We start from the raw sequence: 14,635 nt of genomic DNA, 5'->3' as shown, positions 1-14,635 counted from the left end.
AATACGTGATTACTGAAGCAAATTTTTAAATTCCAGACGGAATCCTTATGCATATTACCTTATCTAATGGAATAATGTTGCCGCGATCTAAAGTACATATCACGAATCAGCACGTGAAACAACTGATCTTGACATTTTATCACGTGATTCTATTCGGGAGATCCAATTATATTCTGATTGATTTCGTTTAAATAGTAAGAGATTGAAATTTAAAGTAATGATGATGGGGCTTTTTGCCAGGTTACTTGCAACTCTGATTGAGTACGTCCCGATTAAGAGGGCACGTTCACTGCAAGTTTCCGAATCAGGTGCACATTTCATTAATAAAATAGCTGTTGATTATATACAATTATTTTATTAAAAGCATTTTAATATATATATTTACTAGATAGATAAGTTTTAATTAATGTATTAATTGCATTATTTTATTATTGTAATTATTAATTTTATGGTTACAAATAAATATATCTGATATTTAATAAATTTATCTAATATTTGTAATATTTGTTATATTTTTGCATTCTCAAGTCCTCATTCTATTTGATTCAATATACTGTTTTTGTGCCATATTAACTATCACACATTACTTGTACTTACAGTGATTTCCATTTCATATCTTATCATACATTAATACAAGTATACGTTTTAAACATCAATAATTGTCTCTGGTTTTCTATAAAACTCCAATTTATTAAACAAATTTTAATATATAAATTAAACTAAAATAGTTGAAAGTGCGTCAGAAAATGGGATTTGGCATGGCGTCAATAAAAGTATAAAATTGTTTAAAAATAGAATATTTGAAACTTTGGGATAAATATTATATATTAAAATATGTTAAGTCTTGAATGGGTTCACATAAAGAGCATTATTTAATAGCGATCGATATAAATTTGCACCGAAATCATGTATAATTATATATCGATGAGTTGGTATAATCTGGTCCTAGCATCTGCATAGCACTACGCGAATAGGCTTTTATAGCATGATCCACTTCCATAACTCTCGGTTGATTCTTCTTCACATCAAATTATTCGAAAACTTTTAAAATTAAATAACTCATGTTATATTGACATTTGAGCAATACAAATGATTTTAAATAAATAAATTATAACCTTTAGAAAATGAAATGAGCGATTTTTGCGTGAAATTTTTTTTTTTTCTTTGTTTAGAAGGTTTAATTTGTTGTTTTCGAAATGTTAATGACTTTTTTTTTTCAAAAAAAGTATCTATTTTATGAAAAGAGACAAATATTTAGAGTACTTTCGCAAAAATTTGAAACAAAATTGTTAAGAAGAATCTAGAGTTATAAAAGTTTGAGAATAAATCGTTTTTTTAATAGGAAAAGTGAATTTAAACTATAGTTTATTATAGAAAAATCTCTAATAGTAGGTAAATTTTTATATGATATCGTACATAATTTTGATTTACTTAGTTGATGGAACACCAGAATATTTCATGGATTAAGCATAAGAAATTTTTATTTTATATATATGATAAAACAGATGAAATAATAAATAAAATCACTAACGAATGCTAAAAAGGAATAATACTTTTAAATAGTCCGAAATCTCGAAGATGTAGGAAAGATCACACGTGCACTATATTCAGACAATCTATTCGAACTCGTCATAAACTCTGCTCGCATCATGTTCTCTTAATCTAACAAAGTCGATCCACTTTCAAAGAGAACGCAAATAAGAAAAAAAATTATTATTAAAAATATCTAACCATTTCAACCAATTTAATAATAAACTTACCAATCCAGTTTTTAAAAAACCTTCGTAGTTAAAAATTTTAAGACGAACGTCATGATATATTAGTTTACCACCGATCACTTCTCGCTCAGGTACGAATAACTTATAAGGCACACGATATTCAACCCAATCGTTTTTGCTGGCAATTTTTGAGAACATCTTGACTTGTGGAGTATGATAGTATTCACGAATGATTGTCTCTTCATCTCCATTCTCAACCTATTAATATAATTCAATTATATGAGTCGTAAATTAGAACATTATGGATATGTCAACGTGTAAGACATACAATACATACTTTTTCTACGACAGTAGCGGAAAAGTTTAGATCATGAATATTATTTCGAGATCTAACTTTTAATCGCCATACAATATCATAGATGCCAGGCAGAACAGCTTTTAGAGTTGACATAACCTATAAAAAATTTTTTAGAATGGCGACTGCCCTAAAATACGACAAGTTATGATAGAATTCGCGCATACATCAAACCACCAAACATGATCCAGAAACACAATTTTTCCAAATTCACTGTTTGCAAATATAAACGTAAGTAAATAAAATGAAAATATTTAAAGATGTTCGATAAATGAAGGCTCACTAGTTACTACCTCTGTGAATCTTCGAGGGTCCGCCAATGATGATTATTTCCACCTCCCTGTTGAATGTCTAACCAAGTGATGCATCGTTCTTTGGCCATAAAACTAATATGCCTGGCTGTTATGTACAGTACGAATATCAATTAGGATTGCAAAAAAAAAAATATAAATATATATAATAAACTTTACATAGTCGTTTATAAAGCTTTTTGTTTACAACGTTTACATGCTGTTCCTCAATGTTATCTTCTTCTGCAATCATTTTCTTTAGTTCTTCAGATACGTAATCTGTAGGAAATTGATTAATACAAATTGAATGCCAAACGTAATCATCTTGAATAAACGACCAAAGATTCTTGTTAACCTGTGATCAGTAAAAAGAAGAAACAGAGCATAAGTTGTCAATAGTAGGAACATATGTTAGTGGTAGTTTTCTTAATATACCAAAGAAACGGAACAAAGATCTTTAGCAGGTAGAAAACTAAGGATCTTGACTACAATTTCGCTGGGAACTAGGGAAAAAACGTCTGACATTCTCGGTTGAAGTTTTATTACTGCTAAGAACTGTTAAGGGAAACATATAAATTAAATATTTACGTAATCATGATGTCATCTGAAAGTCGAAACCCGTGATTTTCATGAATCAAGAACGACACAGGGAAGATTGGCATGGCCCCTACTTCTTTATTTTATTCTTCGCCTTGTTTTTTTTAACCCTTTATGTGCGAGTTATCTTAGCGACGTAGTTTTTCTAATGATAGCTTTTTTTCTTTTAGTTAGTTTTTCTCACTATGTATTTATACCTCTAGTTTGTACTATACACAAAGTCAGTGCGAATCTCATTCTTTTAAAATAAATAAAATAAAATAAAATAAAATAAAAATTAGCATGGCCCCTGCACAAGGATGACACGATGCATCGTTCTGATGAAATAGAACAGTCAAGAGTTATACCGTTTAATCTTTACAATTATTTAAATGCACTTAAATTACTTCTTCTTAAAATTTACTTGTTTTTGTCATTTAATGTCTTTTTAAGCAGTTTATTGTATAATTAACATTCTGTATAAGTACTAGAACAACTCTATCTCACAAAGTGAGATATACAAATATTATCAATGAACGCACGAGAGAACCAAATATCCATCCATATTACAATTGTACGAACTGGTAGATCATGGAGAATTTTTTTCGCATACATTTTCGATAGAATGTTGTCATTATTCTCTAGAAACGTAGTTCCTAATCTCTCCAGTTTTAGATGGAATCTAGGCGGACTTAATTGTTCATACACTCCAAGTTTTAATCACGCAGTTAAAAAGATTCAAAAGACACTTCTCCTTCGGATTTATAGACCAGGTGGATTATTAATAACATTACAATTTGTTGTATAAGATTTATATTAATAGGAATTAACAGGTGAAAATTATGCAGCGGTCAACGTATGAAGGCAATCACATCAAAACGATATTTTATTAATTTTCTATTATCAAGTAATAGGATAACTAAATTAGTAGTGCACGTTTAAAGAGGAATAAAGGCATGAAAAGAAATTCATACTTCTGCCGGCCTCTAGACCATGATTTGGAATTTTGGATATTCATTCCCACTACTCATTATTTCCACATACTAATGTTTTACTATGAGAATAATTCTTACGATAAAATTTTTTTACAGTTTGCGTATAGATATGAGAGTTATTCTTTAGGAACGAAGTTCCTAAACCGTCGACAGATGAAGTAATCGATTCCGTTTCATTTTGCCCTTGGGCAGTTTCTAACTTCATCATTAACGATTTGCTCGATGAATATTAATCCTACTGTATTGAGAATTCTCTGCGCCTCTGTTACGAAAATATGGCGGTAATGCGATTTCCGCAATATAATTGGAGTTAATTTTGTTGATCTCCACAGTTATTCTTTCATTATGAACAGCATAATTATACAGATATTTTCTCGATAAGAAAAGCTGATTGACGACATCTACAATGAAGGAAACAAAATCATCCCGGTAAACAGTTTCGTTGATTTGATGAATTCAAATAAACACAGGTAATAATTTATTGCAAAGAGAATAAAGAGAATAAGATTAGTCAAAATCAATATGAGCATGCATCAATTTTCGTTACGTTTGTATACCTTTTTACACGGATCAACTAACCGAGTTTAAAAAAATGATGACAATAAAGACAATAAGATAATAAATACAATAAGCTGTTGAGAGGGTCGAGGCTTTCAAAGTAAACAGAAAGGCTTACTTTAAAAAATGATATCCAATATTAATATTCTCCTGACAATCGCGCGCGCCACTACTAGAACGGAGCATCAATATTAAATCTGAGGTCAATTTTTCAATTTAACCCTAGCGAAGCCACCAAAGTTGTGTCATGTGGGCTTGGCTTTAGTCTTTCGAAGGAATGCCCTGAGCTTCTATTATTGTCTATTTGCCCAAGTTAACAAGCTTAAACTGATCCCTGATGACAATTATGTCATTTCGGAACGAGCAAAAATAGAATAGATTCGTTAGTAAGATAATTTACTTCGTAGGCTTTTACCTAGAATATTAGAGATAACTGGAAAATAAAGAACATTCGAGAAAAAATGTTATATGCGAAATTCCATACTGATAAAATAATTCGCACAATAAGTACTTAAATCTTTATTGATACCAAAAATAACATGGTACATCCTATAATACATAACCACGGATCTAACTACTTCATATCATATTTGAGGACGTATCCTTTTAACTTATTTTTCGTATCATCTCTAGGGATTCTCATTTTAGCCTCCCAACTTTATCAGCTTCACTCATATTGACTATCAAATTTAGCTCAGTATCTCTGATAATTAACCAATTCTAATGAATTCTTGTTGCAAATGAAGGACAAGAGTATCTATATCCGATTTATTTTAATAATAAATGGTTCTTTTGGATTTAACTCCGGCAAGCGGGATTCAGTTGAGACACTTTCCTTAGCTGAAATCGAGGTGTTCGCTTGCGCTTCCGATGCATTAGTCTGATCATCTTGATTTGATTTCACTGGAATCTTTCTCCGGATAATAGTTCGAATTTCCGTTAGAGAATTTCGAAATAGAGTTTGCACTATTTGATTTAATATATCTGACATTATCTAGTCCTATTTTTTCGAATAGCCTGTAAATATTCCTAGATCTTTCGATTTTCCTATAAAGAGTTTCATGCTTAGCACCAGAATTTTGTGCAATAATAAAATCGTAAATTCAACCTTTAGCTTTTTTCATGCTCACTCTATCTCTAACCATGATTTCATCTATACTTTTATCAAATCCTATAATAAAATCCGTCTGATTAGCTTTTATCGTATCGTCTTCTGCATTATATGCTTTTTTATATACATGAGCTACGTTTTGCAAGATATCCTATTTTTCCTGACCAAAGGTCAGCGAAATTTCAGTCACATGAACTGGGATATGAAATCATGCAAAGTACCTTTCGGAGGATCCCGGTTAGGAGATACGTCGTTGCATCTGACACCGATAGTTATTTCTCGAATCAAGTCCTGTTCGTATGGTAAGTAGTTGTACAGTATTCTGGGAAATCGAGGGTGTCTTCCGGGGAGATAATTCACGCAGAAGTCTCTTCCCCTTATTGTGCTGCCTTATCACTTTTTCTTATGTTCTGAGTCCAAAAATTCATCAGTCTCTCTGTCCTTTATTGTCTTCTTACTCACGCAAGATGGTAAAAGAGGAGACAGCTTCATCGTGAGCCATTTCAATTTGTGATTGACTGAAATTCTGTTCCAACTTCGCAACTCTTTAAGTTTGGCGTTTTCAGTGGTGACATCTACTCTACTTTCCAATTCCTCAATTTTAGCCTTAAGCTCGGCTCTTAATCTCGTATTCTCGGCCTTAATCTCAATATTCCCAGCCTCAAGCACAGTAATCTTATCATAAGTCTAGCGTTCTCCTTGGCTTTCATTTCGAAAGTACTGTTTGTACACTGTAGATAAGAAAAAAAGTAATCCTGACCCGAGGTCAGCGAAATTTTTTTATTTAACACAGATAAAATAAATACAAGACACAGATCTATACATGATTTTGGCGAACATTGTCCGCTGAAATTTTTATACTAAGCCTCAGTATCTGTCTTTCCCGCAAGATTAACCAACGACCTTACCCGTTTTATTTCCCTCTTATTACCTACGTCAAGAGCTGAATCCAGCTTCTGCACCTCCTCCAAATATGTCCGAGAACTCTTTCAACATTACCTCCCATGTTCTCACTATCATATACAACGGATACCGGCCTCAATAGTTTGAATCTTTGCCTGTCTTGATCGTCGAGTGAGCATTCCATAAAGTACACTTTTCCGCATCTGTGACAATTCCCAATATCTTATTCACAAACATACTATCCTCCTCCATCTCGTTTGCCTTACGTTTACGGTTTGATAAAGCGGATTCAAGTTGTATGGCATTCTGAGCAATACCCTTAAAAAAATCTTCGTCCTTTACTTATGTCGCACCAACCGTTTTGCGGTTTGGGCAAGTCTATTGTGAAATCGACCAATCCATGTCCATTGGGTCCTGCGATATTTTGCTGGTCGAAGCTCGTATAGATTTGCACCTACAACAAGGTAAGAACACACGTATTGTGATTTCGGTGCGTCGCTTTCATTGATCGGGATTGCCTTTAGACGAGCCTCCAGTTCAACTATAAGATATTTAATTATTACCTGGAACGAATCGTTTTTCAGATCTTTATACTCACAAGTGAGAACACTGACAATGAAGGATCGCCAAGTCCATAAAGCTGACACACCTTTGGGAATGACAAATCTGAGAAAGCTTTTGAGGGAGTCTCTATGAACACAGTAAACTTAAGGTCACGAGCGACTGCAACATATCTCGGAATGCGACATCGTTCCTAGGTGAATATCTCGCTCCGTCATTCATGAAGTTGAGTACCGCTCCGTCATTTGTTTTGAGGTCTTCGAGAGTTGCATGTTCGATGTTCATCGTCTATACCTTTCGTTTCGGACTAACGACGACGTCGTGCAATAACTGGGTCAGTAAAAAATTCATAACCTAAAATTTCGCTGATCTTGGGTCAGGAAAAAAATACGTACCATGGACAGACTTGTTAAGTGGCTCCTCCAACGACGCGCGATTTGGTCAAGCAATTCCTGTTCGCGGCTCGAAGTGGCAGTTAGCACAAGTGGCTCGACTATGACATGAAGACACTCTTCAGAGGGAAGTATCTCGAAAATTTTCTTATGGCAAGGAGCTCTTCGTTGTCCTTGAGTATGAGATTCCTCAACTGATCGTCGTGTTCGCCAGCAATTTCCACCTTCCACTTTAGTTTGTCTGCAGGAAAATTATCGAACTCGGGGTGCTTTTCGCCTTTATAGCTTCCTTGAGTTCACTAATGGGCTCGTTCCTATTCAGAGAACGCGTTCGCGATTGTATTACCTTTGACGAGATAGAACAAAGTAATAGACATTTTCGGCTTAAATACTATATTTGAGAAATTCAGCTGTTGCACAGATCTTTGTCGTGTGAATGTGTGATCATTTGTTCATTTGTGTAGCACGAGAGTACATGTGGCTCAGCAAATTGTTCCGAGTACGAACAAAATATATCAACTTAGTATGTTAAAATATCCGCAGCTTTGATCGCAACCTCTATAGACTATAGCTTTACTAATGTCATTATCGACCATATGCCGTCCTTCTTCGATAACTCGTAGTATAATTTGTATAGGTTCCAAAAGATTTTTTTTATTAGCATACCATTTCCTGTATCGCCATCTAACGTTATACTGGAAATAGCATCACGGCGGTATTTCTTATATATTCACCCGGTTTCTCTTCTTGGCATAATCTGCTTATATAACCGGCATATCCTTCTATGAACTTACTCCTCGTATGATTGCATGAAACCCCTCTTCCGTTATTTTGATCTGCGCTTTTCTACGTGATACGGTGATAGTGCTTGCTGAAACTGAACCGTTATCTATTAAGTGGTTTCATGTATACGAGGTAATGTAAAGTTTTGTTTTGAAAAAAATAATTACCTTTACCTACTATATAATATGGTCGTATGTTGAAATAACTTTTCTAATTCGTTTATATATCCAAACCTGCTAGTATCTCTTCAGGTATAGCATCCCCATATTTCTCCACGGCTTGTTTATATGCAGGTCTTCGACAATAACTAATTGTTCATGTTGAAGCCTGGTCATTTAGTATCTTTGTTTGCCGATAGTGTATGGTACAAATCGTTCACATCGTAAGAAATTCGCGGTTTGAGTTTGTCTTCAACGTCATCAAAGGTACAACAGACAACACTCGTGATTTCTTAAGACCCTTCGCCTTTAGTATGTTTTTAGTCACATTCCTCAGTTTCAACTGCATATGATTTTGAACGATTACCGGCATACCTGATTATTTGAACTCGCCGTTCTATCTCCAATGACCTTCATATTAGTTAGCTCAAGTGTACCGTCTGGACGGGTTATTGATCAGATGGTAATTTTTAAGGATGATCATCTGAATAATCACTATCATCGTCGATTTCTTTCAAAGGCATTTTTTTGCATTACGTCATCGTAATGTATTGGCCATAATGTAAGGTTCGAGCTAGGGGGATTGGTCAAATTCTAAGATACGATATACTGTACGTGTCCTAATTCAAGATATTGTCGGAAATTTCTATAATTAAGAATATACCTATCCACGTAGCCACTAATTTTCTGTCTCCACCTTGCTCAATTTTTCAATTAATTTATTCTGATAACGGCTAAGTTCTTCACATTTTGCTATTCGTCTTTCTGGGGAGAAAGGAAAGTCTGAATGTGATGGGTGTAATTTTTCTGGATATCTTAGTTTCACTTCCCATGCACTTCCACGTTTAGCAGTTGGTGAAATAGTTCGAATATTCGTTAAGTCCTTAAGGCCAAGCCAATGGAAACCAAAGATTCGATAAGAAAAACCTTATTGATTTAGATAACCTCAAAAGTATTATTCTTATGAGTTTTTTTGAAGATTTTTTTTAGAAAATCTTTATTAATTTTTTTTGTAAATTCTGGCTTCTTTGGATGACTTCCTCTTTGAAACCATACTTTTGGAGTCTTTCTCCTTTTAGTTTTTTCTAATTAAACATTCGCTAATGATCCTGTTTTCTTTCTGTAAGATTTGAATACTTCTTTAAACATAATTTCAGAAGAATTAGACTTTTCAAAATTTGATGCTCTTTTTATTAAGCCATTAAATAATAGTTTAATTTCTATTTTGTAGGTTTCAAGACTACTACTTAACGGTCTTTGATGGGATTTCAAAAGTAAAATAAACTTCAATTGTACGTTGAATCAACTTTGATAACATTTTATATTATAACTATTAAAACTTTCAAAGCCAACAAATTAATATTCTAACGTGTTTACTGAAAAACAACCAATTGATAATTAAGAACAACCAGTTTACGATGATTCAAGAAATTTGATGAATGAAAAATTTTTTTTTATATATATATATTTTTTTTATATTGAATAGAAATAAAGTATGCACCGCAGCAAACTGTTTAAACTTATTAAAAATGATGTAATATATATATATAATCTAGCCGGTATTTTAATACTTTTGTATACTTAGATTTCATTTATATTAATTTATTATATAAATGAAATCGCAGTATATTATTTAAGAAACATAAATTTGCATTTGTTGGATGATATAATTTACAAATAATTTACCAATTTGTAAACATAAAATTTTTAAATTAGTAATATTTTTAAACGTAAAATAAATAAAATTATGACATATATTGTTCAAATTGGTCTCATTTTTCCATATATTTTACATTTAGATTATGTACAAATTATAAGGTGGTTAAAAATTACGTTTAAATTAGTAAATGATTGTTTTGTATATATTCAGTTTTTTTATAAGGCCAATAAATTTTCTTTACATCCAAACTAAACTGTCACGCGCGAATACGATCGTCCGACTCGTCCGTGGACAAATTTTATAGCAGGCTATATGTAATTTTATATGGAAAATCCAGCCGGCTTATTTGAAAATATCTGTTCAATGTGAGAAATTTCTTGAAGAGAGTAGTGAAACAATAAGTCTCAATCCAATAAACTTCATATTGTAATGAGTACTAATGTCTTGTCATTTAAAATATACCGACTAAATAAGATTATTTCAGCTTTATTTAATAAACATAATTCGAATCTTACGAAATTCTTATGGTTATAATGCGATAAAATGCAATGTGATTATATTTTTAAGCTCTTGTAGCTTATCTTGCACCAACACTTTTGAAAAAAAAAAAAAATTTCCAATAAAATAGTTTATCATTCTTGATTTTAACAATTAAATAATATTTATGAAATATTCCCTTGTTACCAAAAACTAGAATTAATGAAGTTTGATACAATTCTTTCTATGTAACGCACTATTGATAAATGAAGACGAAAATCGAATTTTATCTTTTTTGGCTTAATAATCTGATTAATATACATAACATAATCAACGTATGTATATCTAAGTAAGAATTAAAGTATAAGACTATACAAAATATTCTAATCTTTTAATTTTTTCGATGAGGTTGAATTCGAATACGACCAGGATAACGAAATGATACTACTGGATAAAGTTTTGATGGTAGATTATTCCATTCTGATACTTCTCGATACTTTTTACCATCATTGATTGTAAAAGCACAAGTTCTTTTATTCATATCTAAATGAACTGTAATTTTTGCACCATCTTCATGAAACGTGGGACAATAATTTACTATATAGCTATTATGATTACGAAGCTCACTACCAGAACTCAATACCCATCCAGTAGGTTGAATTCCTGCAAAGGTTTCATAATTTAAATTTTCTGACGCACATACTCCAATCCAAGTATTACCACAAGCTTTCTCAATAATTACATCCCATTCAAAAATGCCATTACTTTCAAATGCTATTTTGGCTCTAACATTTTGGTAACTACAATCATTTGGTGCACACACAATTTTTCCGTTATCTTCAATAATAAAATTTGATCCACATGCTGATTTATCCCAAACATAATCGATTTCATTAATTTGTGGTTTTCCACGAGTATTACTTAAATTGAAATTATTTGATTTTATAGATTGTCGATAAATATTTAAAATTATTTCAATTGGGACAATTTTTAGCGGCTCGATGAGATCAACTAATATTGAACCTTTAATTCTTTTGAAATCAATAAATTTAACCAAAGGTTCTAATTCTTTAGCAATTTTTTGATGATCGGGGATAAGTTCATTTTCTACTTGGATTGAATTCTCCAATTGGTCTAAGGTTGGCAACCGTTTCAAAAAAGTTTTAAACGCATCATTAGAAACTTGTTTTGCTGCTAGAATTGCACTATACCGAAAAACTTCATATTCCGGGGTCACAAAAGACATTTCTTTTTCATGTGTAATAGATAAAAGACATTTAAGACCCGTAATAGACAATCGACCAAATTCAATATTATTTAATGACATAATTGCTACTGTTTCAACCAATAAATTAAGAAAAATATTATCTTCCGCTAATGGAATTTTTTCCGTAACTTTAGATAATAATTCCGGTGAATAATTTTTAACTAAATTAGTATTCATAACCGTTTTTGTAATAAAATCCTGAAGGTCTGATAATTGAAAATAATCAGCAGCGTAAAAAGCTTCAATTGCATTATCTTTTGTCAAAGATTCTTCTTTAATCGATCCCGTATAAATATATTCTAATATAATTTCCATCCCGGCGGAATTAATCTTTGGAAAAGAAATTTGTTTATCATAACTTTCTTTCATCCCATTATAAAGTAGTCTATCAAATACTTCGGACCTTGCTGCTAAAATTGCTCTACAACCATATAATTTCTTTTCATCTTCACATAAAATTTCTATATCACTATACTTTGGATTGTTTATTAATAATCTTAAATCTTGTTCTAACGAATATCCTCTTGTCATTTTTCAAGAAATCTTTTTTAGAAAAAGTAATACTTTTTTTCAATCCCATTTATTCTGTACTATGTTGTACTAAACCAAAAAATGCATTACGTGCATATCATATGAATTATAGCTGCTGCAATTTTCGGTCACGTGTTCTCCAAACCTCTCGTATTTTTAATATCAATAAAATACTATTTCCCTATATACAACTAAATATGTGAGAAACCATATTGGTGCAATTTGCGTACTAATTTTTTAATATTAAACGATTAATTAATCGATTAAGAACTAACTTTGGTTAATGACGTTAATCGCTTTAACGAGGTAAAGCTTTTTTTTTTTGGTCGGCTACAACCTCCAAATAAAAGTACATTTAATACATATGTTAAATTATTTATGCTTTATAATTTTGGTTTAAAATAAACTTCGCCTCCTCAAATAAATCTTATTTTACAAAACCATTTTAAGAAGCATACTTTTATAGAGTAAATTTTTTTTATGTCTTAGAAGAAACAACTGTATTACGCAATTATAAATAAAATCCTAAAGAACCATCTTTTTTCTTTATAACAATTAAAAGAGAAATTATATGTTAAATCCACCATTAACTGTTGGCGTAAAAATAATACAATCCTTTAAAACACTAAGTACACTTGAAAGTTGGGTGAATAAATTTTATTTTTATAAATAAATTACATTATAAAATGTTGCTGTGAACTTTACTCGTAGTGAATATAATTTACAATCATTAAATATAAATAATTATTCTATATAAGATTTCGTCCATAATTAAAATGTTCTGCACATCATAGTATCATAATAGCATAATTATTCCACAAAATAAGTAAAGAATATAATATACCGTAGTACTAGTACTTTATAATATTATAACAATTCACTGTCATAAAGGTCTTGCAAATAAAAAAAAATTGAATAATCTGCAGCTATAATCAATAATATTACTTCTCTTCAACAACTTTAAAAGTTGAATTGGTACAAAATCAAGGAGATCGAAGAATAACTAACATCAGGAAACTTTTTCCACTTAAAATCCACATCGAATATTGTGGAAATATGTGGAAATCTGACCCTGTGACAATACACGTGTATTTTCGGCGGCGTAGAAAATATTTGTGGACCGATCTACCCTATGGGTTTTACAAATATCTGCATTATCAAGCTAAATTCAAATAAGTATATCAGATGTCTACCCTATAGTTTATTCTGATAAATTATAAATTAACCTGAGCTAATAGATATTGGACGCTACAGAACAGGAATTAACGGCTTATCCGTTTATCCGTGTAAATAAATCGGAAATTATAGTCTGCGGTAAGAATATATATTAACTCGAGCCAAATTTATAATTTACCAGATTATACTGCACGTTAGTCATCTGATACGCTAATTTGAATTTATCTTTATATATTCAAATATACAGGATGTATAAAACGCCTTATCCGTTTAAACGGATTGGAACACTAGTTCGAAACAATTCTTTCTATATCACATAAATAAATTTGATATTACGAGAATATAAACAATTTTATTTTTCTTGCTTAATAATTTAATTAGTACATGGTATAATTCATAATCAAAAAAATACACATATAATAAAGTCATAAAATTTGAATTTGCAATAAACATTTTAACTTTTTTGATGAGGTTGAATTCGAATACGACCAGGATATTTTAATGATACTACTGGATAAAGTTTTGATGATAGATTATTCCAAGCTGATACTTCTGGATATTTTGTACCATTGACTGTAAAAAAACAAGTTCTCTTATTCATATCTATATGTACTGTAATTTTTGCTCCATCTCCGAATGATTAGCAATAATTATTGTATAGTACTCTATTTCTTGAATGGCTATAACTACCATCGGAACCTAATAGTCTAATACCCATCAAGTAGATTGAGTTCCTGCAAAATATTCATGACAAAATTTTCTGATGCACATACTCCTACCCAAGAAGCATTGCAATCTTTCTCAATAATAACATCCCATTCAAAAATACCATTATTTTCAAATAACATTTTAACTCTGATATTTTGCCGTTCATAAAGATTGACGTACAACTTTTCCATTATCCTCAATAATAAGTTTTGATCTACATGCTGATTTTATCCCAAACATAGCCGATTTCATTAATTTGTGATTTTCCACGAGTGTTACTTAAATTTAAATTATTCGATAACGCTACATATCGATAAAAGTTAAAAATTATTTTATTTGAAACAATTTCTAGTGGCTCAATAAAATTGGCTAATATCTGAGGTTTAATTCTTCTGAAATCAATATACTTGACCAAA

The 14,635-nt window shown here is 31.3% G+C and overlaps 3 protein-coding genes across 3 annotated transcripts; all 3 read right to left on the bottom strand.

The window, feature by feature from the left end:
• Nucleotides 1-1,460: 1,460 nt before the first annotated feature.
• OCT59_000967 (uncharacterized protein) lies at nucleotides 1,461-2,909 on the bottom strand. Its single transcript, XM_025322187.2, has 7 exons — nucleotides 2,799-2,909; nucleotides 2,544-2,718; nucleotides 2,367-2,472; nucleotides 2,241-2,286; nucleotides 2,056-2,172; nucleotides 1,761-1,976; nucleotides 1,461-1,679 (listed from the first exon to the last, which is right to left on the bottom strand). Exons 1-7 carry the CDS (start codon nucleotides 2,886-2,888, stop codon nucleotides 1,617-1,619), a joined length of 813 nt encoding a protein of 270 aa, XP_025166869.1. The 5' UTR covers nucleotides 2,889-2,909; the 3' UTR covers nucleotides 1,461-1,616.
• Nucleotides 2,910-6,641: 3,732 nt separating this feature from the next.
• On the bottom strand, nucleotides 6,642-7,465 carry OCT59_000966 (uncharacterized protein; the record flags this gene model as incomplete). Its single annotated transcript, XM_066139233.1, has 4 exons — nucleotides 6,642-6,812; nucleotides 6,860-7,047; nucleotides 7,362-7,374; nucleotides 7,463-7,465. The coding sequence occupies 4 exons, from the start codon at nucleotides 7,463-7,465 to the stop codon at nucleotides 6,642-6,644; spliced, it is 375 nt and encodes a 124-aa protein (XP_065988656.1).
• A 3,463-nt stretch (nucleotides 7,466-10,928) lies between these two features.
• Nucleotides 10,929-12,335, bottom strand: OCT59_000965 (uncharacterized protein; the record flags this gene model as incomplete). The annotated part of the gene is made up of 1 exon (XM_025322190.2): nucleotides 10,929-12,335. One exon carries the CDS (start codon nucleotides 12,333-12,335, stop codon nucleotides 10,929-10,931), a length of 1,407 nt encoding a protein of 468 aa, XP_025166872.2.
• Nucleotides 12,336-14,635: the final 2,300 nt, after the last annotated feature.

This window comes from Rhizophagus irregularis, chromosome 1 (genome assembly GCF_026210795.1).
Source record: "Rhizophagus irregularis chromosome 1, complete sequence".
Taxonomy (NCBI): Eukaryota; Fungi; Glomeromycota; class Glomeromycetes; order Glomerales; family Glomeraceae; genus Rhizophagus; species Rhizophagus irregularis.
This window is presented reverse-complemented; position numbering and strand designations above follow the sequence as displayed.

Excerpts from the sequence above, each read along its gene's own strand:
- OCT59_000967 (XM_025322187.2), bottom strand. The coding sequence starts at position 2,888 with ATGTCAGACGTTTTTTCCCTAGTTCCCAGCGAAATTGTAGTCAAGATC. Across the intron at positions 1,977-2,055 it reads CCGCTACTGTCGTAGAAAAA|GTTGAGAATGGAGATGAAGA; the intron begins GTATGTATTGTA and ends TTATATTAATAG. Across the intron at positions 1,680-1,760 it reads GTTTTTTAAAAACTGGATTG|TGGATCGACTTTGTTAGATT; the intron begins GTAAGTTTATTA and ends TCTCTTTGAAAG.